Source organism: Ambystoma mexicanum, chromosome 10 (assembly GCF_040938575.1).
Source record: "Ambystoma mexicanum isolate Mex_15411 chromosome 10, UKY_AmexF1_1, whole genome shotgun sequence".
NCBI lineage: Eukaryota > Metazoa > Chordata > Amphibia > Caudata > Ambystomatidae > Ambystoma > Ambystoma mexicanum.
In genome coordinates, this window is record NC_090932.1 from 702,941,839 (window position 1) to 702,967,598 (window position 25,760).

General features: G+C 43.1%; 1 protein-coding gene across 1 annotated transcript in view; it reads right to left on the reverse strand.

The window, feature by feature from the left end:
- Positions 1-25,760, reverse strand: part of LOC138493214 (phospholipid scramblase 1-like) — a 562,563-nt gene that overhangs the window by 124,917 nt on the left and 411,886 nt on the right. Inside the window, exon 6 of the mRNA XM_069620366.1 lies at positions 19,221-19,382. Coding sequence (XP_069476467.1) covers positions 19,221-19,382 — 162 coding nt within the window. The remainder of the gene's footprint in view (positions 1-19,220; positions 19,383-25,760) is intronic.

Below are 25,760 nucleotides of genomic sequence, written 5' to 3' on the forward strand. Positions count from 1 at the left end.
CCATCTAAATTGGTTCAATCCGTTCAAACACCAGCTCCCTAAAACACTGTCGGGCACCGGGACATCCACAGTTACAATCTTCCACTCATGTATGACAAACCAATGGAACTGCCAGGGAGCAAATCCCAAGTGTGTGAACAAGCAAAGCTCAGTGACCACCAGAGGCTGTGTGACACAAACAACAGTCCCCTACGCCTGAGGACTTGTTCATAACAGTGGCCTGAGGACTTGTTCATAATCACCAGCAGTGCCCGATTAATAAGTCAACCGGCACTGTACTCACATTCCTATAGTTCAGTAATTCCCATCAACACATTAATTGCCAGTGCAGGGCAGCAGTATTGGACCTGGTCTAAAAACCGATAAATAGTCAAGTGTTGACACTTCTATGGTAAACAGCCTACTTTCTCAGGCTGTAAAGACAAGAGACAAAAGAGAAGAAAAGAGAAAAAACAGGAGGGGACAAAAATTAACCAACCTCCTCATTAAGACAAATATTGTCATGCGGGCCAGAGCGGCTGCACCCCCGCCCACACCCCCGCCCGCACTCACTTCCACCTTGCGGGTCCGGCGTGGCCGGGAGAAGCCACGGCCTTCGGTGGCGACCGCGCCGGGAAGCGCTTCCTTGTTGTCCTCGGCAGCGCGGCGCCGACACGGACAGGGGCAGCCATGGCGCTTATGGTCCCGATGGACCTTCCGATCACGTGATCCCGCACGTAGCACTGGCAAACTACGCTCACGCATGGGTCACGTGATGCAAACAAATCCAATCCAGGCCCAATCAGGTCATGTGACCAGAAGCACAGGCCCAACCAGGTCATGTGACCAGAAGCACCTATAAAATTGAGTGCACAATCTTACTAGAACGCTTCTCAGCTGTTCTTCTACAGCGTTTAGCTTCTCGCTGCCTTGGTCTTGTTTGGAACTTTGGAAACCCGCACTCGAATTTGGATTGCATCTGGACTACCCTTTGGATTTGAAATAATTGGCTTTGTGTCTACCAGGTTTGTTGAACTCTGGACTTTGACCCACGGATTGCTTTACTCCTTACCCTCTGGCTTTGGTGAATTTGGGATAACTTTGGAAACAGTTGGATCTATATAAATTCTTGCACCCACGCCTCGCAAATCAAGTCAAGAAACCCACGGGGGGCCCTGGTAGAGTCTTCCCACTTCTTCTACTCCCAGGAAGGGACAACAAGGTACATAGCTGACATCGGTCTCCCTATGGGTAGGTGTCCTTAACTCTCTTATTTATACATTTGTACTGATTACTCGCCTTTGCCTAAATCCTGTCCTTTTCTTGCAGCAGCCATCCGGGATCCAGTGTTCCTGCCCCCCCCCACCTGTGGTCTCAATAATCGGTCAGCGAGTGTCTATTGTTCTCCCTGACGGGTACTTGGGAATGGAGGTATTCTTGACTTCGTGGAGCTCAGATCTTGACAAATATTCAGTGTGTACCTAATTGGCTAACACATGCTAGATGTAACCTAGGAAAAAAGGCTGCTGCGTCGCAAGCCAGAATCCTACTGACCTGCTATTCCAGACGCATTACATCCATCACCGAATGTTGCTGCAACTCTTTATTGGTCATCCTTGCTCGCATCAACGGCCAAACAGTGGCACCAACTGCTGTTATCTCAGTGTATTCCATGGTTGTGTATCTGTGTGGTAAACAACAAACACAATGCACACCACTGTCAGATACGGTCCGGCTACAAAAGACGTTAGATCAACACAAGCCGTGATTCCGCCAAATAACTAAAGACGCATCACGTAGACAAACTCGAACTGGTAGCGCTACCCAATGTGATAAAATGTACACTCTCTGGCAACCTAGTGTGCGGTCAAACCAGTACATATGACAAGGGCACTTACACTTATAGTTTTGGACATCATTCCACAAAGCCGGGAATACTCCTGGAGCCAGAGGCGCCAGGACTATGTCCATTTGGACCCTGGGGGTGAGGAAGGAGTGGACCCTTGTCCAGTGGCCATGACAGCCACTAACCCATAGGCCTCTTGGTGCTCACAAAGAAACATTGAAGACAAGAGAAAGGGGGCCTAGTCATCAGAAAGGGGGGGCAACCCAAAAAGTGAAGGGCAGGAAGATACGTTGGGTAAATTAACCAAGCTCTTCGTCAAAAAGGAACGTCTTCAGATGTTTCTTGAAGAGTGTGTTCGAATCACTGTCAGCAAGATGTTTAGAAAGGGAATTCCATAAGGTAGGGGCCCAGAAATTAAAACTGTCTACTCCAATTTTTTTCAGCCGGGCAAGTGGTTGACTCAACCTAATCTTATTAGAGCATAAAGTACATCTGATGGGAATCCTTGTGATCCTATTTCTGAGATAAGCAGGGGCTTCATTGTTGAGGCACTTGAAAACTGTGACTAGGCCCCTGTATTGCAGCCTTTGTTGAATTGGTAACCAATGTAAGCTTCTACGAGCTTGGGTCACATGTGTGTGGCGCTTCAAGACACAAATTGCATGTACAGTCTGTGATGTTCCAATCAGTAAGCTGTTACAGTAGTCCAGCTTAGCGTTTATAATAGCGGCTGCTAGCATTGATCAGTTTGCATCATTTAGGAATGGACGAATATGCCATAGTAGCTGTGTAAAAAAAAGTAGCATGTTGATTTGAGGTAACTAACCTGCCTGTTAAAAGATAACTGAGGGTCAAAGAAGACTCCTAAGGTCTTCACTGACTTAGAAAAAGGGATGATGTGTTGAGCAATTGTAAAATTCTCAAATTGCGGATCAAGTTTCTGTAGCATATGTTGAGTACCTATTACTGTGATGAATCAGATGGAGTCATCACTGTTTTCCAAGGGGTGTCTTCCTCTCATGTGGCAAGGGGACGGCAGCAGCTACCGATCCTGATCCTGTGGGTGGCTATATGAGGGAGGATCACCTGGGAGGAGACAGCCTCTGGCATGGAGTGGCGATATCCATGGATGAGACATGGTATCCCCCTTTCCCCTTGCAGAATGAGTCTCCCATACAATCGACCTTAATGGCCTATTGTGTTTCTTTCCCTACTCCCTAAAATGAGAGTGCTGAATTTCTCTCAAATCAATCTGAAAATCACTTTTCAAACACCGGTTTGCCTTCAGAACATGTTAATACCTTTCCTCCAATGTCTTTGTGCAAGTTAGTTAAAAGGAACTATTGTTCCCAGAAACACCTTAACACTGTGACGAGGAAGAGGAATGGAGGAATACAGAGCAGGAGAAGCCACGAGCACAAGCAATGCTGTAGTTGTTGGGAGCGTGCACCTGTGCCCAGGATCCATAAAAATGGGTCGCCACAAGAAATGGTAGACTGCTGGTGGGAGCAGGCTGCTGCTCTTTGTGCCACAGAGGAGCTGAGAATGAAATGTTGGAGCCGACTGGCTCAAGTGTCAAGCAGAAAAAAGATCTACAAAGAAGATTTCACACAGGAATGTCAGCAAGCTTCTGGACTTTCACTGGTGCAAAGAAGCAAAAGGACGCTTACCAGAGACCTGCAAGAAGAAGCCCAGGAGAAACCACAGGACGCAGGGAAGCCAAAAGCCAAAGGAAGTGAAGATCTGGCGGCTGTCATCAGCGGGCTGCTTGCAGAGCAGGAAATGTCATGAAGAGATGGTGATTCCACGCTGGGACAAAGGGGACACCAGGGTGTATTGGCGAGCATGCCACACGTTAAAAGTTAAACAACCCAAAGCGGATAAAGAAAGGTGTCAGTTAATATCAAAAGCGAGAAGTAAAAGTACATTTACCACGAAAGGGGAGCCTTGAAGTTTGCCCTTATGTACAAAGGATAAGAAACAGTAACATGTCAATATTTTCTGGACAATGGGAATAAGCCAATGGCACTAAGCGGGTGAACTACATTGGAAGTGTGAGCAAAACACTAACAAAGCAACAGTCTATGGACACACGGAATTGGCTAAGAGTTAATGTGGTGAATTATCAAAACTGGAATTTCAGAGATAAACAATTAAAAGTGTGCAACAAGTGTGTGGAAATTGGACAAAGGGAATTAGCTAAAAGAGCTAATGTGGCGAATTATCATAACTGGAATTGCAGAAATAGGCAATTACAAGTGTGTAACAAGCGGGTGAATATTGGAACAAAGGAATTGGCTAAGAGAGCAATGTGGTAAATTATCGAGAGTGGAATTGCAGAGACAGACAACTACGTCACAAGTGTATGAATGCAAGAAGGCCTGGCAGGAAGAAATACCATGCAGTCAAAAGTGTATACATACAAGATGTCCTGCCAGGAGAGTATACCAGGCAATCGAAAGTATCTGAATACAAGAGGCCATGGCAGGAGAGTATACCAGGAAATCACACGTGTGTGAATACAATAAGTCCTGCCAGGAGAGTATACCAGGCAATCACAAGTGTTTACAAGAAGTCCTGGCAGGAGAGTACACCAGGCAATTGCAAGTGTGTGAATACAGGAAGTCCTGGCAGGAAAGTATACCAGGCAATCACAAGTGTGTGAATACATGACGTTCTGGCAGGAGAGTATACCAGGTGATCACAAGTGTTTTGAAGAAGTCCTGGCAGGAGAATACACCAGGAAATCCCAAGTGTGTGGCTATAAGGGAACAGAGACACCCTGACAACCCAAAAGCCAAAGATAAATATACATGACATTGGTATTAAACAAAAAGAAGGATAAGAACTGTCATTATTCATGAAGCCATGAAGAAGAATCCATGGGGAAGGGAAACACCCTTTGCATTATGGAACAATATCCTTGAGAGACTCTTTGTTGGAGTTATTCATTCCTTTGACCATTTGAACATTTTTGAAACCCTGAAGGCCAAAGACATTATCCTTTTCACCATAAGATGTATTTCTTTAGAATGTGAGGGACAGAATAGTATTTTTGGCACAGCACAGAACGGTTTTGTTTCAGACATTCTGACGCTGACAGATCCTTAGTTTTGATTTTAGGTAGGGATACACCTTTCCCACAGGGACAGAGAGGCATTTTCCCAACCCCTTTTATTTATCAATAAAAGTCTTCAGCCAAAGCCATGTCTAACTTGTGTCTGAATTTCATTCCCGATTCCTCACATTACCAAACATAGTTGGAAATGTAATTCTTCTTTTTCTAAAAAAGCAAACCACACCAGCAGATTTTGCTGCATTGACTTGCAAGTCCACATCATTTATGAAGTGAGTGAAGGCTGTGATCAGGTGCTGATATGCATGAGGAGTATGGGAAATAAGCACCTTGTCATTGGTGGAAGCTAATAATGGGAATTGTGTAGGTCCTATTTTGGGGTATCAGCACCATATTCAACCAGATGTTCTTGTACCTCATTTAGATAATGGGAAAAAAGCAATGGGGCCAATACACAACCCTGTTAGACACCTTTAACAATCTTTAAAATTCAATACAATGACCACCATCCCCACTCCTCACACATGCCATGGTATTATCTTGGATACTAATCAACAAGTTGACTTATTCAGAAGGACAATACAATGATCTGAGCATGGACCAAAGCTCTGTTTGATTTACTTTGTTGAAGGCCGTGCTCAAGTCCCTAAAAGCCAAATATATTGGTTTGTGTTTCAAGTAAAAGGAGTTGGCAATGATCATGTACAAATGTAATTCTTACTCACTCATGCCGACTCCCGCTCTGAATCCCTGTTGGATGTTACAAAGAATTTGTTTGGTTTGTACCCAGTGCTCCAGTCTGGTAAGGAGAGGTCCACCAAATATTGTAAAAATAGAGTCTAACAATGAGATGGGTCTTTACGATACGGGAGAGCTTCTAAGGTTTTTTTTTTAATATTGGATATATAATTGCTGACTTCCAAGATTGTGGTATGGACTTAGACTTGCATATGGCATTGAAGCAAAGGGTCAGAACAGGTGCCCAGAGATCAATTTGTACGTGTAAAAAGTCAGCAGGTATGGCGTCTGTCCACAGACAATGGTTAGCTTCTGTTTTAGAATGGCACCTTCTTTTTGAATTTTTTTATTTGCATTTTATGTGTTTAAAGGGAAAACATTATTTTTTGCAAAGGTATCACATATCATCCAAAGCATTCCATTTCATTTCCTCTAGTACACAATTAAAAGACTGAACAAAGAGACACAGCAGAGGGACAGAGCAATATAGATTCCTTGTCTACATGAGTCTTTCTGCCAGTGAAAACCATTCAGATGGTGATCATTCCGTCATCTTTTACCGCCTAGGGGGGCTTCTAGTACATCCCAGTACAATTAAGCCATCGCTATTATCAATGACATTTGTCTGCCCCCCAGCATAAGGCTCCACCAATCTTCACTTGTCAATAATACGAATCTGTCAGAAAAAATGTCCAAAATACTCCTCTCGTTTCAGAGCGAAAGCTGACAGGTAGTAAAAAGATGGCCATGCGTTTCTTTTAGTTCTGCCTGGTTACAGAACCTACAGGCAAATGCATGTTTTTCTTCTTTAGATCGTGCCGTAATCATTTCATTAGAGCTACGCCGATTAAAGCAAATGCTCAGAAAAGTAGACCTGATTCTGGAATTGGGACATTTCCATAGATATAGCTGGACATCCCCTCTTTTCCTTGATTCTGCCCCCAAATGATTATGTAGCTTTAATTTAGTGACTTCAGTCAAGGTCTGTATCCAGTCCAATTCGCGCATTTTCTTTTTCACTTTTCCAGGATTTGTCCATAGGTCGATCATTGAGCAATCTATGTCTTTAAGTAGTTGGTTACAGTTCTTCTCCCACCTATTTAGGGTTTTGTTGTTTTTTTTTCCCTTTAGTCAGAAGCGGGGGGCATGGGTCATTGCATTTTCCAAAAAGACAAGGTTTTCCAGTCCGAGGCTAATTTAAGTGAGCCCAGTCCCAGCTCTTTCCTTGCCACCTGGATAGGGATTGAGCGGGGTAGCCCCAGTACTTTTTTCCCAAAAGACCCTTTCACCGGCACCCAGGTTTCAACTGGTAAGTCTATCAGAGACTCGCTACCATAAGTCAGAATAGGCACCACTTTCGCTGTGTAGAAATCTATGAGGGGTTTAGGTGTAAATTTGCAATATTTCCTCTTCAGAATTAGAGCTTGACAGGCGAGCGCATCTGCCCTTTTTGTTGTTGATGAAAAGACATAGTGATCTCCAGTCGACTTCTAGAAATCCAAATGGCAGCTTCCACTTCCTTAATTGAAAATAGAATGGGACTCATTACAAGTTTGTTGGTATCCCGCCTGGAAATCCGGTGGGATACCACAAAACAATTACAATTACCGGCACTTGTTATCTGCTGATAATTCCGGCAGACCAAGTGCCAGCAAGGGTGGTTAATTCACATTCCATGGAGTCCTATAGGACTCCATGGGGGATTGCCTGTATTACCGGCACCGGTAATACCGGCTGTTTTTTGCTGGTGGGGTGCCAGCCTTGCCTGCTCTTGGCTGGAGGTAAATCAGGCCCCCTCACCGGCAAACCTGTAGTTTTCTGGTGCAGAAACTTGCCAGTACGTAATTACCACACCAGCAAACTCGTAATGAGGCCCATGAGTTGTAGAGCTGAGGCGCTCCCAACTTCGGTCCAAAAAGCAAGGGAAAACGCAATCCACAAAAACTAAAAAAGGAGTGCACCACATGCAGGAAAAATACAAAACGTATTTGTACCTCCTGACCAACTTCAACCGGGCCCTTGCAGGCCCAACATTTTATAGCCACAATAAGAAAATTAGCATATGTTAATAAAAGTGGAACAGAAATATCATCCTAGCAAGGTGATTGGATGGTCGTCGCCAGCCACCTAAACATCTCTATTAATTGTTCAAATACTACTGTCAGAGTCCATCTCATCATAAAAGATCACCATCTACACCACATAGTCACACTCCCCTTGATCAGACCAAGAAATTCTCCAATCCCATCTCAGGAAAGCAGTTCGATAAAGGGTTTCATTTCAATTGGGACATATTACCTCAGACAATTGGGGCTGAAATGGACCAATAGGCAATGAAGCAACATGTCACACACCTCCTCTATTCATTCCCTGTTCCCACCATCTGCTCCTGCTCACCATGTATCTCCCTATCTTGCCAAATGTTGCCAGCGCTGATAAACTGCCTTCTAGTACCCTTCCTGCAATGAATGCCCTTCTAGAAAAAACATGACTGTTCCACTACTGATCACTGCTCCTGGACCATCATTTCTGCTAATTTCTCTATATTTGTCAAAATTAGCTTTCGCAGGTTGCGGTAAACAAACTTCCAGATCCCTCTCCTACTCACCTGAATCCTCGGATGATGGTTTCTGTTTTCGGCCTTTCTTAATCCGCGGCTTTTTTCTTGAGAAGAGATATGGCCGCCCTCAGATGGAAGCCACCCTGATACCCTGGAGAGACAGGACCCACTCCCGAGGACGCCAATGAGAGGAAAAAAGCAAGAGCTAAAAAAAAAACTCTCTTGTTGATGGTAAGGAGGAGTAGATGGAAGGCACAAACTCCAATGTCTGTTGTAGCAGTTGTCAGTAAGAGTTCCCTTTTTCCAGCAATGGAAAGAAGACGGACTGGGAATCCGATAAGTGTTCTGTAGTTGACAGTCCTCCTGGGGTGAGGTAAGCGGCACCTGTAGCAGATGGAAGACCGGACCTGTCTAGCGGACCTGTCCCATAGTGGAATTCCGTAAAGGAAGGGAAACAAGGAAGGAAACAGACAGCTACAGGGAACGGAGGTAAGGAAAGTAAGAAGGAAGTAAACGGCAGGAAACAGATGGTGTACGGGTAACGAAAAGATACCCGTGCGGTAAGAAAACCGCAAGAAAGGTAAATATGGACAGGAAAGGGGGACAGGAAAGCAGAAGAAAGTATGAGTAGCAGCAAGCAACGAAAAATAGGGAGGCGTCAAACTGAAGCCGGTTCCTAGAAAGGAAGGAGCGTACTACGGAAAACACTGGAAGCAAGGGAGCAAGGAAGAAGGGATAAAAGGAGGCAAAGGAAAGCGGGGCGAGACCCGCTAGGCAAGGAATGACCAAAAAGGCACAAAAAATACAGCGGTAACACCCGGAGCAAGGAGCAATGGGTTGCAACGCGTTGGTACAAAATAAGGGGCGTTGTTAAATACGGAACCAAAACAAAAAGACAGAAAACACTAGCACAGAAAAACAGGAAGTACAGGGAAAGAACGGAACATCCTAATGGTTTTACCAGGTGTCTTTACCGGGTCCCGCGAGGGGACCTCGTAATCAGGCGGAATGGGTTTAACGGGTCCGCATCCATTTGCGGCACCCGTTAACCCATTCCGCCACTCTTATAATGAGGCCCTGTGTATTATTTTCCCAATCTGATGAGGCAGTACTTGTTGCCTGTGACCAGGCATTCATTCCTTGAGAAACGCGTTCCTTGCAATAAAGAGCCGGCCATTAACTCACATCCCTCCCAACTTGTCCTTGGACTCTCAGCCTGTTTACAGTGTGAGACAAAATTCAATGAAGTTATTTCAGCAACTGGGAGCCAGTGGAGGCTTTTTAGAACAGGAGAGATGCTGTCCCTAGGCTTACGGCCAAGGATAAGTCTTGCTGCTCTATTTTGGATTAGCTGAAGTGGGTCACAGAGTGTTAGAAGGTATATTGAGGAGGAGGTTGTTGCAATAGTCAATCGTAGAGAGAACAAGGGCTCAGGAAACATTGAGCTTCTGGGGGAAAGTAAGAAATGGGAGAATTCTTTTGAGAAGGACGAGTTGGAAGTGGGACTTCTTACCAATGTCCTGCGTGTGAGGGAGGAAGGATAAATAGGAGTCAATGATAACTCCATGGTTTCTGGCTTCAGAAGAAGTAGCGGGGGGAGAGCCCAAGGTGGGAGGCCAGAGAGAAGGGAAGAAGGAGGGAGCAGGGGTCCCAATCGGAAGGATCTCAGTTTTGCTGGCATTGAGGCAGTGATCATTGGAAGAGCACAGAGCCTGGATGGCAGTCAGGGATTAAGGAAGGTGAGGGTGAGTCAACAGGAAGTCTGAAAAGGAGTTGAGTGTCATCTGCATAACACTGGAAGTTGGGGAAGAAGGATGAGATGAGTCGTGCTGGCTGAGCAAGGTAGATGTTAAAGAGCCAGGGGGAGAGGATAGATTCCTGGGGTACACCACAGGTTGAGATGGAAGTAGGAGAGGAGAAGGTGCCCAAGATGGCATGGAAAGAGCGGTCAGTTAGGAAATAGGTCAGCCATTCCAGTGCCCGTTCTGAGATGCCATGGGTATCGTGGATCCTTTGTATGGAATTGTTGAGAGTGTCAAAGGCAGAAGAGGGATCAAGTAGAATGAGCACAGCTGGAGAGTTGGAGTCCAGGGATGCGAGCAGTTCTTCATTGGTGTTCAGAAGAGCAGTTTCCTTGCCTCTGGATGCTCGGAATCCAGATTGATGATCGTGGAGACCACTGACAAGTTCAGTGTGCATGTTGAGTTGGGGCAAGGCCAGCTTCTCCAGCAGTTTCCCCAGGAAGGGGGTGATTGGAATAAGGTGGTAGTTGAATGGACATGTATGGTCTGCTGAACACTTTTTCAATAGTGGGCGCACAGGGAGTGCTTGTGCGAGGAGGGGAAAGAGCCAGTGGCAAAAGAGTGGTTGCAGAAATCAGTGATTGCAGGAGCAAGAGAGCCAATGTTGTCCTTGAAGGTTCTGGATGAGCAGGGGGGAACCTGTTTGGAAGAAGCCTTCATAGAGCGCACAACTCTGTTAACATCTTTAGGTGTGACAGGGATGAAGGAGGAGAAGGCGGAAGGGTGAGTGGCCAAAGGTGGCAAGGGGGTCTGGGTTGGGTTTGGTGGGTGAGTAACAATGGTGTTCAGGATGTCCTGAGTTTGGGTGGCAGTGTTGTGGCCAGTGAACTACAGAGGGCCTGGGAAGGAAGATGGGAGGACGAGACTGCAGAAGGGTTGGCTAGCACCCTGCAGATTTTGAAAAGTTCAGCCGTGTTATTGGATGCACCTGATACCCGTGCCTGAATGTGGGCCCTTTTCTTGGCAATAAAGATAGCAAGGCTTTCTCGAAGAAGGTGACATTAGTAGCATTAGAGGACAGAAATATTGTCTACGGCAACATCCGGAAATGGTTTGCTCGAATTATTTCACCAAACTATACTCAGAATCTGAAGGGTCCATATATGGTGAGAGTAACACTGACGGTGTAGCACCCCGGCCGGAACAACTAGGGCTCTGACAGAGATTGACGTAGCAATAAACCTGCAGAAGTGAGGAAAAGCTCCTGGGCCGGCATGATACCTGTTGAAATATTTAAGAATGCATCTGATGTTTGTCAGTTACTGTCTATTTAATGCAATTATAGAATCAGGTGAAGTTCTCAGCTCTTGGATGACAGTGACTATTGTACATGGGCACAAAAAAGACGGCAGTGGGGATCCTACCAACTATAGACCAATCTCTCTGCTTGACGCTGCGGGCATGATTTATGCAAGATCCTTATTATTCCATCTAGATGACTGGGTATGCCATGTAAAGATAATTGCCCATCTCCAGGCTGGCTTTCAGCCAGGCCTAAGCATAGTTGATCAATTGTTTAGGCTTTTCTTATTACACCACAAATATGTGTTTCTGCGGATGAATATGTATACAGTGTTCTTTGACTTGAAAAGTGCTGGTGATGGGGTCTGGAGAGACACACTTTGGGAAGCCTTGCAAGAATGAAATATTCCTATTCAACTACTTTCAGCCCCCTGAGTCTTTATAAAAAATAATACAGCTAGAGTATGCTGAACAAGGTCTGGGGACATACCTTTCCAATGGATTTCATAAAGGGGATGTGACATGGATGCGTCCTTCCACCAACTTTATTCTGCATTTTTAAAAATGGATTAATCACCAAGTTGGTAAAGATGCAGTTTGAATCGCCCAGTTTGGAGCAGAACAAAATCCTGTTACTCTTACTTACAAACAATGCAATCTTCATCTCTTTGACCCCATTTGGATTAAAGAATCAAGTGGTACAAAGGCTGCATTAAAAATGGGCTTTCAATTACATTTTGATAAGACCAAATAATGGTCTTCAGACCGCCTAAAAAGAAAACTAAACACAGACTCCATATTACGAGGAAACCCACAAAATTGAGTAAGTAGATAGCTTCGACTGTTTGGGCTGTAGGTTTATGAGCAACAGTAGTTGGTCAGGTCAAATAGAAAAATCTCTACCCACCCTGCAAAGGTCTAGCAATGCTGTGTTGACATTTTCTCTGAAACGCGGAAGTGGTGCAGTCTCCCCAGCCATACAAATATAGCACATGATAGCTGCAGTCTATGGTGTCGAACTATGGGGATATGTGATATCATCTAACATGAAGGCCAGGATAGCTGCAGTCTACGGTGCAGAACTATGGAGATATGTGATATCGTCTAGACTAGAAATAGTTGAGAACAAATCCTTAAAAAGGTTCTGAATCTACCCGAAAGTAGTACAAAGCATATCCATGATTTTGTACGCTACTGTGGGCCTCCCCATACCTGGGCAAATGTAGAGAGGCGATAATGGACCTCTTGTCTCAAAGCAATGGGTCAAGCCTTCCTTAGAGTAGGCATATTAGTACAATGCTGACCTCGCTAGCCCATAAAGAACTGTGGCTCAACCCACAAGGAATCGATAATAACACTAAGACAATATTACAGCAGTCACAAAATAGATTATTGAAAGGGAAGACCTGTAAACAGACACTTGGGTATGAAACTTATCTGGACGTGATAACCCCTCATTATGCACGGTCACTTTATATTAGATTTCGATTAGGTACATTACCTTTAACTGCAATTCAATTTGCTTGGCACATGGCCGATACAGACATGTGCACAATTTTCACAGTGGGTAAGGAAAATATTTCTCAATGTTTTTTTCTCTTTCCTTTATACAGAGATTTGAGGGCACTTTTCCTAAAGCTGATTTTAAATACATTTTCAATTTGATGCTAACTGATACACTTACTCTGTGCAAGCCCACCAACAGCAATTTTGGAATTTATGCCATTACTAGATACAGACATAGAGCATGGGCACTTAGGAAAGGGTGTGTCCTAATGTTTCAACTGCATTGAATGCATTGCTGGAAAACACGGAGTAACATTGAACAGAGAATGCTCCAACGCGATGATGGCTGGTACGATGAACCGATTGTATGTCCTTTCATAAGTATTTATTATGAAAGTAGATATAAATGTTACCCTTGAGACTTCCAATGCTGCAAGAACAAAGATGTTCTGAATTGCATGTATTTCTTTTTAATTTTGTGTTTTTTATAGATTACTGTTTTGGTTTTAACATAGCTTTCATGGAATCAAATCCGAAATAAATCCTGATTGATTGGTTGAAAAATAAGGTTTTAAAATATACATTGTATAAATGCCCTACACAATTGATGTTGTTCTAAATCATATTCCTCTTGGTTTGCAAAGTAGTATAAATGCAAAAAACACTTTTGCAGTTAAATGTTTTCTTCAATGGAATGCAGATAAATCCAAGACGGCTTACTTCACTTCAAAAAGGAAAAAGCAATGTTTTCTTTAAATATAGCCAATGCCATTTTAGAAAACGTAGAGAATTTGTATTTCGTTAGGTAGACATGACTAAGAATGTAGCTACCACAAAGATGCAGACAGTGGTGGGAGCCATGAAACTATTAGAGCATCAATACAGAGCCTTCGAACATGAACCATTCAATGTGACAAACAGAACATTACTCTGGTAATCTTTTATGGGATTGAATGCAGAAACCATTTGCCAGAGAAATGGTTAACCCATTTAGGAGGACAATTTGGAAACAAGTTTTAGTATTGCCAGAAAAGATTCCAATACAATGTGTGTGCGAGGGACCCAGCTTGTTTTCCCTCATTTCTCAAGCAAAGCTGAGCAGCTTCAGTCCCTATGTTTAAGTTATAAAGACAAACGATGGTCTGCTACTAGGCATTAGTAAGGTTGCCTTGTGGAACAGTAATTGTGAATGATTGACTTTTGACAAAGACATACGGACTTTATACATGTATTGCCTACTCCAATAGATTGGTCGCTGCAACAGAAGAAGAAAAACGAATTATGCCAGAGAGTAGAAAGAAGATGTATCATCAGGGATGGGATACAAATGCTGAATATATGTCACTAAAGTTCTGGCAATTTTCCCTTGTATTTAACTAATCAGCCACGTGTGGCGTGTTTTGCTGAAAACAATAAGACTCTTTCTGTTCATCAGCATAAATCAGCTACACACAATGGAAGAAAAGGGCCCCAGTACTTCACTGAAAAATAGATTTTGAGGGAACGCTAAGAAAGAAGTAGTTGTGAGACATGTAGAATGTAGTGGCACCTTCATTTTAAGGCATCATTCTTTTAGGAGATTTGTGCATGATGTAAGATTTTTAAATTCAGATGAGCTGTGGTTAAGAATGAGGACGGGTCATGAATTAATATTGACCCTCGCTGTGACATGTGATTCAATACACCGTAAAATCGTCCTTGATCGGGGAAAAGATTTTACTTTGCTTGGTTATTCTATTTCTGTATTGAAAGAAAGTAGACTTTTAGAATTTGATTAAATGAGTTGTGATGAAGTGGCTGGATTGGTTATATATTTGTATACGTTGTGTATATATTTTTTGTCTTAATGTGTGTAGTGTTAATTTGGTTTATTTTGCTCTCTAAACTTCTGTGAGCATGAGAGCACACATTGTCAGCCAAAACACGCATGGTTTAAATTAAACATAAACATTAATACTTTTCATGATTTTTTAAATAGACTACCATCTCCCACCATATCTGCAAAAAAATTGAAATGAATTGGATCTAAACCTATTTTAGAATGCTGCATGTCCTCCTGTAGCTCTACATCCAAACGCATTGCCTACCTCTTGATCTGATCCCTGTGCAGCCCACCAACACCCAGCTTCGTAGTCTACTGTTTGTCATGGTCTAACTTGAGAAGACTGATTAAAGCTAGATGAATATATCATTGGCTGTGATCTGTAGTCCATTGGTAAACAATACAACTGGCACCATGAGGACCAACTACTGCCACTGATCTGTACATCGTTACATGATTCCAGCATGTTTGAGGGACCAGTAGATTTGCACTACAGGCGAGGCACAGGGGGAGAAGTGTGTGCACTCACAATGGCACTGATCGCCACACGACATGCCTTCCATCCCATGCTGTTCCTATCTCTCTCTCATATATGTATTGTCAGGCATGTAGTGACTATCCCGCTGCATGCACCACCCCTGGTGGAGTGCAGGAGTTCCACTCGGCTGCACATTTTCCTGCTCGATTATCTTCCACAAGACTGTGCTGTTGATAAGGTCTACCTGAATGCTGTGTTTGTGGCATACCAGTCACAATCTGTGTACAGTTGAACGTGAAATCTAACTGAAGGGCTTTCTCTGGTATTTGACTCTTGTCCACAAGTTCCATTGTACTTACCGGACTGAAGTCTGGATCTACATTTTGCGTACACATATACGTGGTCTCCATGACCTTTTGGAATTGAATGGGTTATTCTAAGATTTTTGTTATAACTACCAGGAGTGGCCCTTGCTCGGCTGTTACTCTGTGCCCTTGGATGTAAATACTAGTTATTCTGTGTTCCTGGCATGTCCTATGGATCGCCAGGTAATGTAAACTTCACAAAATATTATTACACAGAAGGATGGGGCTCATGTAAAAGGTGGCTTGGGCCTAAAAAGGCATCACCAACACAGTTCCGTCTCAGGCTTAGTCATGTAGGTAGAACTAATGCTTGAGTTCAGGCACATGGATGATGGCCACTAGTTTGGGCTAACTTGGGTTTCCCATATAATGCTCTAGTTGATATCACGCGTACAATCACGCATGATGTGAGCACGTGGATGTAGGACTAAAAACAGCTTGAGTGTTTGAGTTCCCTCGGTGGTGGAGTGGTCCCTGTGTATGCTGATGGGTGTGAAAAGTTGGGTAGCACCCCACCCTCTACACTTATGAAAGACAAAGCATGGTGTACTAATTTTCAAAAAGCTTTGCTACAAAAAAATGGACACTACACAAAGGATTTTTCACTGAACAATCTGCTTTGAAACACCTGCAACTAGCCACTAGAGACACTCTCCCTCCCATGACCAATAGCCTAAGCATCCCACTGTTTTGCTTCCATAAAGTCACCAAATTGAAAACACTTCACATCCTAAGGCGTCTCAAAGCCTCGAGATGCAAAGACGATGTCTCTCCTGCCACTCATCAAAGATTGTGCGGAAGCCGTTACACCCTTCTTCACAGCCTTCATGAATGCCTCTTTGGAGGCAGGCACAGTCCCATACAGCATTAAGGAAGCATGGGCTCTCCCCCTACTAAAGAACCCTACTCTTGACCCCCCCCAACAACTACCAGCTGATCACCACAGTGCCCTTCTTACTAAATATCCTAGACAGAGCAGCATATGCCCAAATCCGGCACCACCTTGAAACCAACCACATCCTGGGAATCCAACAGTTTGGCTTCTGTCCAGGCCATGGCATTGAATTAGGACTCCTAGACCTCAAAAAACAATTTAATCAGTTCAGAGATGAAGGGAAACCAGCACTGCTACTCCTCCTTGACCTATCGGCATCGTTCACTCTAGTCGACCACAACATTATTTGCCATCATCTGACCACCTCAGCATCATTCTCACCTAAAGTTACGACCTGGATCGCCTCCTTCTTAGAAGAAAGAGCTATGAGGGTCTTTGTGAAAATGCAAGTGCTCCACCAGTTCCAATCAAATGTGAAGTTCCACAAGGATCCTGTGTCTCTCCCACGCTATATATAACATATTTACTAAACCACTCTTTGACCTCCTGGACTCCTTCGGCATAACGTACGAGACACATATTCTTCTGCCCCTATCGGGAATCTACTCCAATGATGCTGACACCTTGAGCTCACCCTACGCGACCATCCAAGCCTGGATGGCAACGTTTGGCCTTTGCCTGAATGACGAGAAGACTAAGATCCTTCTCGTTGGACAATCAGCGGTGCTAAAAAAACTCGACCCACGCTACTCAGCATTCAACATTGACGGTATTCTGATCACCGTCTCCCTGACAGTGAAAACTTTGGGAGTCTAACTCGACTCTACCCTATCACTGACTCACCAAGTGAATATGATTTCCTTCTCAGCAGCATTCACTACCAAATTGATAAATTCCGCCAGACCTTTCCTATCTAGTGATAGCTGCCTAACTATTGCACGGGCTGTGGTAGATGCCAGGCTACACTATTGCAATGCATTCTTTGCTGGTACGTCTGCACACAACATAGCGAAACTACAGACGATCCAAAATAATGCCCTTCGAGCAGCATTAAACATTCCTAAAATTGATCACGTCTCGGCTGCCAGGAGAGCCGTTGATTGGCTCCCAATCCAAGAAAGGATTATGTTCAAGATCCACTCCATCGCCCACAGGTACATCTCTGGATCTGCCCTGCCTTACTTTTCCCAGAAAATCTCCAAGACCCTCTCGTCTAGACCCACTAGAGTTCCTTACACCCATCGGCTGGTCCAGCTTAAATGTAAACACGTGAAAGCAGGGGTTAAAGATTTCCAACCATTGCAGCCAAACAATGGAACCCCTTCTCCATGCGCTAAGAGCCGAAGAATCCTACTGGGCTTTCCGCAGGGCTCTTAAAACCAGGTTGTTCACATAGTGGATGACCCTGTACCTTGCCTGATCCCCCTTTCCCCATTTCTGCATGTAACACGCCACCTTTGTCTGTATGCAGCTGTGTATCTTTCTGATTGTAAGTTTCAATTGCCAAATGGCCACATGTAACTGGTTCCTGCAATACCGCCTTGATTCCTCTGGGTTATGTGCGCTTTATAAATGCAAAAATAAATGAATAAGTGAAGCAATGTTTTAAGCATTATGATTTGGATCTTTGTAGCCTGTGGTGCAGAGGTGTCTTCTGTTTCCACAGTGCCCACAATTGGAAAAGCATGTTGGGACCGAATCACCAGTAAATGAAAAACAAGGATTCCCACGTTTCCCACTGCCTTACATGAAGTTATTTATGATTTGAAGCCCAATCAGTTGCATTATAAGCACACATGAGTTCACGGTGCTAAAAGTGATTTCTTGCACTTAACAGATTTCTTGAAAGCTTAGGTTCCGGACCCACATGCCACTACGAGGTGCGGATGATAGAGGTACAGTCTTTGGAACTGGTATATGTGTTTATGTTTATTCTATGGTGGTATTGCCACCAACATTATTTCTGAGTATTACTTTGTATTCTAGATCGAATAAGTCAAGATTGGCCCTGAGGAAGATGAGGCTAGGCCCTGAGGAAGATTAAACTATATTGTTCTTCGTGGAAAGTAGTAGACCACAGAAAATGTAGCAAATTTGCTGCCATAAGAGCTTTTAGCAGCAGGTAGGTAATTAGTCACTGATTGGTTGCGCACTTTCAGGCGACTTGTTAGCCTCAGATTTTTTGTGAATCAATGCCACCAGCCAAAATATTTCGTTTAGATTCTCGTCACATATATGAATAATGTGTTAATTTACTGCATTAAGTGTGATGATTATTGTATTTATGTATTACCTATATTGGGATTGGCTTAAAGTCTTTGTGAGTCTGGTATTAGCTAAAATCATCTGCCAAGACTGTTTACACAGATTCATTCATAATTTGTGTCCTATGTATGTAGTTTTCTGTATGCTACCAGAAATGCTTTTACCCTTTACAGTTTGCATAATTGCATAATGTATGTATACGATGTGACTAATAAGATGATTTTTAAATATCATTAAAATAATATATATTTCTGTAATTGTGGTATGAGATGTGTACTTATTAATACGTTTTTTTGTATGTATTGATGTTCCTTAATACCTCTATTATTTACAACAATTCCTCTTTCATTCCTAGTATTTTACAATCCGCAAGGTGCATTTAAAATTGCTTACAAATAGTGTATCTTTGAATAGTTATCCCCAAAAATAGCGTTTCACAAATGTTTTAACATGGAGAATTAGTGTTGTTTGGTGTCTTTTTCCCAGCCCTCCATGGTGGTCCCTGGTGTATTTCTAACATTCCGCATCATTGCACCTTTAAAACTAAAAACCCTATTCTAGGATCGCACTGCGAACTGCACTTTTTTCTTTGACTTCATTGTAGAAAGCAAAGGATTAGCGTGTGTTTAAAGAAATGAAGTTAAGATGGCAAATGGAACAGGAAGGTAATCACTTTCAAATGCAGATTCTGTGATGATAAACATACCTTAAACGTCACATTTCCACAACAGCCGAGTAAGAACAATGGGCCACGGATCTTAAGTATGTTCTCTCTGTCCTCATTCTGAATAGTAAAGGATGGAACTACAGGGTTCCAGGTTTGGACACAGTAGCCAATAACTTCCTTGGGAGGTGACTCCACCGTCAACTTAGATGCAAATAAAATATAAAAACTAGTTTTAGTGCATCACTGAGAACTCTAAACGTGCAAAGTATTAATCATTTCGTTTTGTATGCTGTATGTCACAAATCATAACAAGTCAATCATTTTTGAACTTCTTCCAGCATTAACAAGCACAGCTATAATACTCATTTTTTTCAAAATACTTGCGTTTAGAAGGTTATTTATTTTTAACAGTGGGTCTGCATACTGCATGAATGCTCGTGTATCGATGAGTATCACTGGCATTGGTTAGAAGATCATGGAAACATTTTCTATAGTAAAAATACATGTGTAGCTTCTTACAAGTATTGGCGTCAAAAGCTCCATTGTCCCCATAGTGTGACACACTGGTTGCTATGAATACTTGTATAACACTCAATGTCCTAATAAGCAGGTTCCATTAATATTGAGTGTATACGTTATTCTGGAAAAAACCCATAAGTGATACTCAATGCTTCTTTCCCTTCTAAACCGTATTGAGTAATGCAATACTTCAAAAGGGGACTACATAAGTGTGAAAAAAACCAAATTACTTTTAAAAGAAAACATTTTTTCTTTTCTTTTTACTTCGATAGCTATTTGTACTTCCCCTTCGTTTTATTATTTTTAAATCTTTTTTCAAGTTATTTGTAGATCCTGTAACCATACACTTGTTACTATTTCGAGCCATGGAAATACAATCATTGCAGACTCGTTTTGTTTATGCATCAAAATAAGACATGCATATAACAATAAATTTGTACTATTAGATGCATCTTGTTAAAATCGCATCAAAAACAAATGCATTCTCCAAATACATTTACAAAAAAGGCAAAACATGCAAAGGGGGAGGGGGAGGACAACCAATAGTAAGGAGTGAAAACGTAGACTGTTCTGACAGGGCCTATGAATCTTCTGGTGATCTATGTTTGTCCTACGGGATATCATCAGTGCTCTATTCTCCCTGTTCGCTGACGCACAGGCAGTCTGTTAATGCTTGTCACGTCCAATCCGACGTCGCTAATGGTTAGTTGAGGGTAGACTCTGAAACTCGTTTCAGAATTATCTAGTCCCTCTAGGTGACGTTTCTGCAGTACACCATGAACTCAACTGCTTTCTTCTGAACATGGATTGGTGGTCCCTTGAGTGACCAACCGAGCTACAGAGTTAGCGGGTCTGATGATGTTAGTGAGGTCACCGGAATTACAAGCTATATATGAAACCAGATAGCTGAAGTACACCGTGTATGCCCTGACATATGATTGAAGGCAGGTCACTCCATGCGATAACCTGAAAAGACAACCACTGGACCAGACAACCGTACATAACTTAACTGGATAATTTGCGTAGAGTGAAAAACTGACGAGGACACTAATGCAGTAATCCAGCCCGCTGGGAGTGGTGGTTGAGATCACGGTTTATTTGATATTGAATTGGAAAGTGATTTTGTGAATGTCCAATAGGCTTAGCCGCAAGTCGTGGCTATGGATGTGATAAACTGTTGGACCTTCTAGTCGTTATTGAACAGAATTTCTAGGCTTTAAGGTTGAAAATACAAAGAAGAAAGGAAATACAAGAGGAGAGACAGGTGGGAAGATCACTTTTGCTTTAAAGGAGTTGAGCAAAATATGATATGATTGAGGTTCTCCTCAGTGGATCTCAGCCTGTGGAACAAGCCATTTTAGCAACTGTTCATTCTAGTAGAGACATGCTGATATTTGTCCATTTTGCAATCACTTGAGGTTTCACCATAATGAGTTTGGCAGTGGTGCAGGCATGGTTTCCTTCCTGCCTTTGCATACAGAGGAAGCTGTCCTCCCTGATGGCACCCATTGAGGCAGAAACGTTTGTCTAGTGTGGCTGTTAACACTCTTACCCAACAAGATTTGCCTGGTATTTTGAGTGTGACTGCCTTTATGGATGGCAACAGATTGATATACAAATGGCTGCTTTCCTCTGATGTGGCGCAGAACGCTATACTGTGATTAAGGTACCCTTCAGTGGCTTACAGCCCATAGAACAAGCTGTTTTCGTTTTTGTTCATGCTCAATGGAACACTTTTCACATTGCTAGTTTAATTTATGAGCACATGAGTGCTGAACCTAAGTGATTAAGTCAGTGCCTTAAGTGGCACTACAAAATGAGCCGGGGCTCATCATGGGGAGTGGCCTGATGGCGGGGGTCCTGCTGGGCCGTTAGGCCACGCCCCCTGATGAGCCCCGGCTCAATGGGCTACTTGCACCCCTGCCAGGCAGCCTTTGTAGACATCAGCGACCTCTCCCCTCTGTGTTTATTTTCAATAGGTTTGCCTGGCAGGGAATAGCGCCTCGCCTGTTCAGCCTTAATGGTGACGTTGGCCTTCTCCAGCTGGCGAGGGGCAGCATCACCATTAAGGCTGAAAGGTGAGGCCACTGGAAGCTGAGGCCTTTTTCTAAATAATGAAACTCCCACGAATCCGCGGGAGCTTAAGTATTTAGAAAGCAAGGCCTCTGCTTCCAGTGCCTAACGTTTTCTCCATAATGGTGGCCGCCGGCCCACGGGCATCTCTTGATTAAAGGGATGCCTCGCAGGTGCGGCGCCACCATTATGGCTGAAAGACCTTTTTTTCTGAAGCCTGAAGCTCTCGCACATGAGCGAGAGCTTCAGGCTGTAGAAAAAAAGCCTTTTTTGTGTAGTAGCTGGGGCTGCCAGGGTAGATTACTAGGCCCCGGCCGGGCCCCGCCTCAAAACAAGTTTTCGTAGATTCCCGTGGCCCAGCCCTGGCTGGCACCAGCCTACTTAAAGCCCTGGATCAAGTTCATGTATATGTGGAGCCCTTGCTCTCTGAACTTCAAAAGGTAGATGCACCGATGAGGAAGAAATAAAACATGCCTGTCAATGCTGTTGGTACTCTTGCTCACTACAGATCTGTCTGGAATTTCAGGCAGGGCTATAAGGAGGAATCGGACAAAAAATGTAAATGGGAATTCTCTTCTCTGACACAGAGAGATAAAACATTATTGAACTCCTCTTGAGTGGGTTACAGCACATGGAGGAAATGTGCCTATTTCGTTGAGATGACATGTGAAGAAGGATATGCAGCGTGTGGGTTTTGTTGGGTTATTTACCCAGTGATTCACTGCCCATGGCCATGCTAATCCCTATGGCCAATCACAGCCACTTGCTGCCCCTCCCGACCCAAAACACATTCTCCCTGGATCTCTTTGAGCCAGCTCTATCAAGCAGTAATTGTAAACTGTTGTGCCTTCACCTACACAATATGTTCTTTGCACTTAAGACCTGTTAAGAACAAGCATTAACAAAGCCAGCATCTTTGGCTTGTGTACAGGTATTAGGCGAGCGATTACCAGGAACAATATCATATGTCACGGTAAGCACACCATTTCCCATCTGTTTTCATTTTATGGCTAGGTAGTACAATGATGGCAGTTCCCGGCAAATGCCAATCCCATACTGACACACAAGCCAAAACCTTTGGCTTTTCCAAATCTTAACCATTGAGAAGTCTTTGTTCAGGATTTCTCACGTACAGTTGGCTGATTTGCACATGTCAAATAAAGTGCATATTGCCCACGACCACCACTAGTGGGGGCATTTCTTTTACAGATTGTAATGAAAGAAGGCGATTTGATTATGTAACAAAAATGTATCACATTTGCAATGTATGTGGAAATTCCACCCTTCGAAAGCAATTTTAACCCTTGCTGCATTGCAAAGAGTCTTCCCAGCATGAAACCCATATTTCTGTTACCACTCGTCAATATGATTTACTCTGTGGCAGTCCTGTGACATGAAAAGAAAGGCGTAAGAGAGATGGTTTCATATTCAAAGCATTCACTCTACAGGAGCCCATGAAGGATTCTTAAAGCACCAGTAAAAAGCGGGAATAATGATATTGCCCCCCATCCTGTATCTTTATGTGTGTTGCTTGCCTCTCTAAATTGGGCTCCAGGGTCGTTTTAAAATCCCCCCTACCGTTAACCTTTTCAAACAGTAAGACGAGAGGAAGGCCTGCAAAAGGGTATTATGATTAAGGTTGGCTGCATAAATAACACCCAAGACATAAGCCTCCACAGCTAAAATAAGTTTAACAAAAATATAGCATCCCTCTGGGTCTTTCCCCCTCTAACTGTTCTAAGCAGCTTAGTGATATCTGAAATATATATAGAGGAACTTCATAACATGAGAATGAATTTGAACTTGGCGCCACTGTGTCAAACTGACTCCACGGGAGGAGCTACAAGTATTTGTCCAACATAAGTTTCTCTTGCAAAAACAAACATTCTAAATGGATGGGTACGTTGAAAGCAGGCCTAAAAGCGAAGCATAATTGACTCCTAGATTTCTTGCTCTGCCCTCTTATGGAGCAATGGAAAGGCATGGGGGGGGGGGGCAAGGCTTTTCATTTCACGCCTGCATTTGATGGTCAAGCACGTCTAAAAATAATGGATTCCTATGGAATCCATCTCAGTTTTGCACCTTCTCAAACCAGGCAAATTCCATAGGAGTCCATTAGCACACATTGCCTGCAAAACATAATTTTCAGACGAAATGTACATGTTCTTGAGATAGAGAGGAAAACTGAAGAGTAAATGCAAGTTCTACTCACGTTTGCTCTTTCCTTGTCCCCTCTGCCTTGTGAACACTGTAAATTGCTTGCGCAGGACCCAACAGCACTTAAGCACTAACATTGGTTGCTCACTGCATGCAATCAACATTTTTACAAAATGAAGCGGATTGTGTACCTGCTCCATGAAGTGCAGAGATAACTTTCAGAAGTTACCCAGTGTGTTCAGATCAATGGCTTTTAAGGTTACTAGCTGCATAGAGATAGCGGGGGTCCTTTTAATTGACCACTTTTGTAAAAGAAATTCACAAAAGACAAAGATAATAAGTTTATGCATTTTTTTATGAACACAGTTATGTTCACATTTTTTTATAATTGTGCGGGGCCATGAATCGTTTATAGAAAATTCAGTCACTCCCATCTGCTCTGCCATACAATCCCAAATGCATTTCTGCCATCAGCCGATTTTTAATGCTGATGAAAATGCATTGGATGCTTATGGAATCGGGCAGCTTTTAGTAACTACTACAAGCTGCTGGATTAAATAGAAATCTATGTAATTACTTTTCCAAGCATATACATTGCAGGAGGCATGTAGAAATGCTTGCACACTTCATAGTGCATGCAACGATATTAGCACAGAGCACAGAGGAGACTGCACGCATTCAAGTGCATGTTCTTAGTTTCCTTCATGCTAACTAAGCGGCCCTTGCACAATGAGGCTCATATCCTTTAAAGTTATATGATACTGTTAAGGGTTGCTATCTGGTGAGGGTGCAGAAACCCATGCCCTTTTCATTTTATTACATAATTAAATGATGCAGGTAATTCATCTCAGAAAGGGTGGTCTGCTAACCAGACCCTCTTTCATGGAGCTCCATGCCAAAAGCATATTACATACATGTGCCCTGCTATGTCAGGCTCCTAGTATGCATACCCTGTCCTTCTGCGGAACACAGCAGGTTCCGAGGTCACATGCCAGCTATTTGCCAGCTGCTGTGACACAAGTTCACTGCAGACAGAGGTTGCATTTAACTCCAGCACCTCTGATCCAGAAACATGAATTATCTGAGCCTATCCATCTGGTGGTAGGATACTTTCTAAGAATAAGACATACCTGGTCTATAGTATGGTGACTCATAGTTCACACAATTATTATAGCCACATCAAACTGGTATCATACTCATGCCAACCCTGTGAGCTCTGGCCAGCTATTGAAAGGTTGTGTGGATTATGACCAGGCAGCCTATCCTAGCTTCAGCAAGCAAGACAATAGGCATAAAAGCTGCTTTTGGTATCCTATAGGAGGTAGTAATCCTGTTAAGTGACTTCAATTCAGCAGTCCCACTAAGTCAGTGCCTCGTCTGGGACGCCCCAAAGGGAAGCCCTTATTTATATATTTTTATGACAAGTTATACTCTGGATCATAAACCCTTATATAACGCCCCTCTCTTTGAATCCCCCTGACCTCACTGAGCCAAGAAGTAGGTTTGTTTTGCAATTTAAAAGGTTTATTGGAAAAATTAAACAAGATATATATATCACACTTTTATAATAAATTAATATTTGATATCACACTTAAGAATATGACAGTGATCAACAATGGATAAAATTTCAATTGTACGCTTATTTAATTACTTAGGAGTTGGTATAAAAAGGAAAAGGTAACTGAGAATGCTTTTATGGTTTCAAGGAAAAACAATGATTGAAAGAATGCGGTACAGAAATAAACTGATAGGGTTTCACAAGAGATAATACGTTCCCTTTTCCCCTGGTGGCAATTCACTCCCCCCCCTATGCAATATAAAAAGATGGAA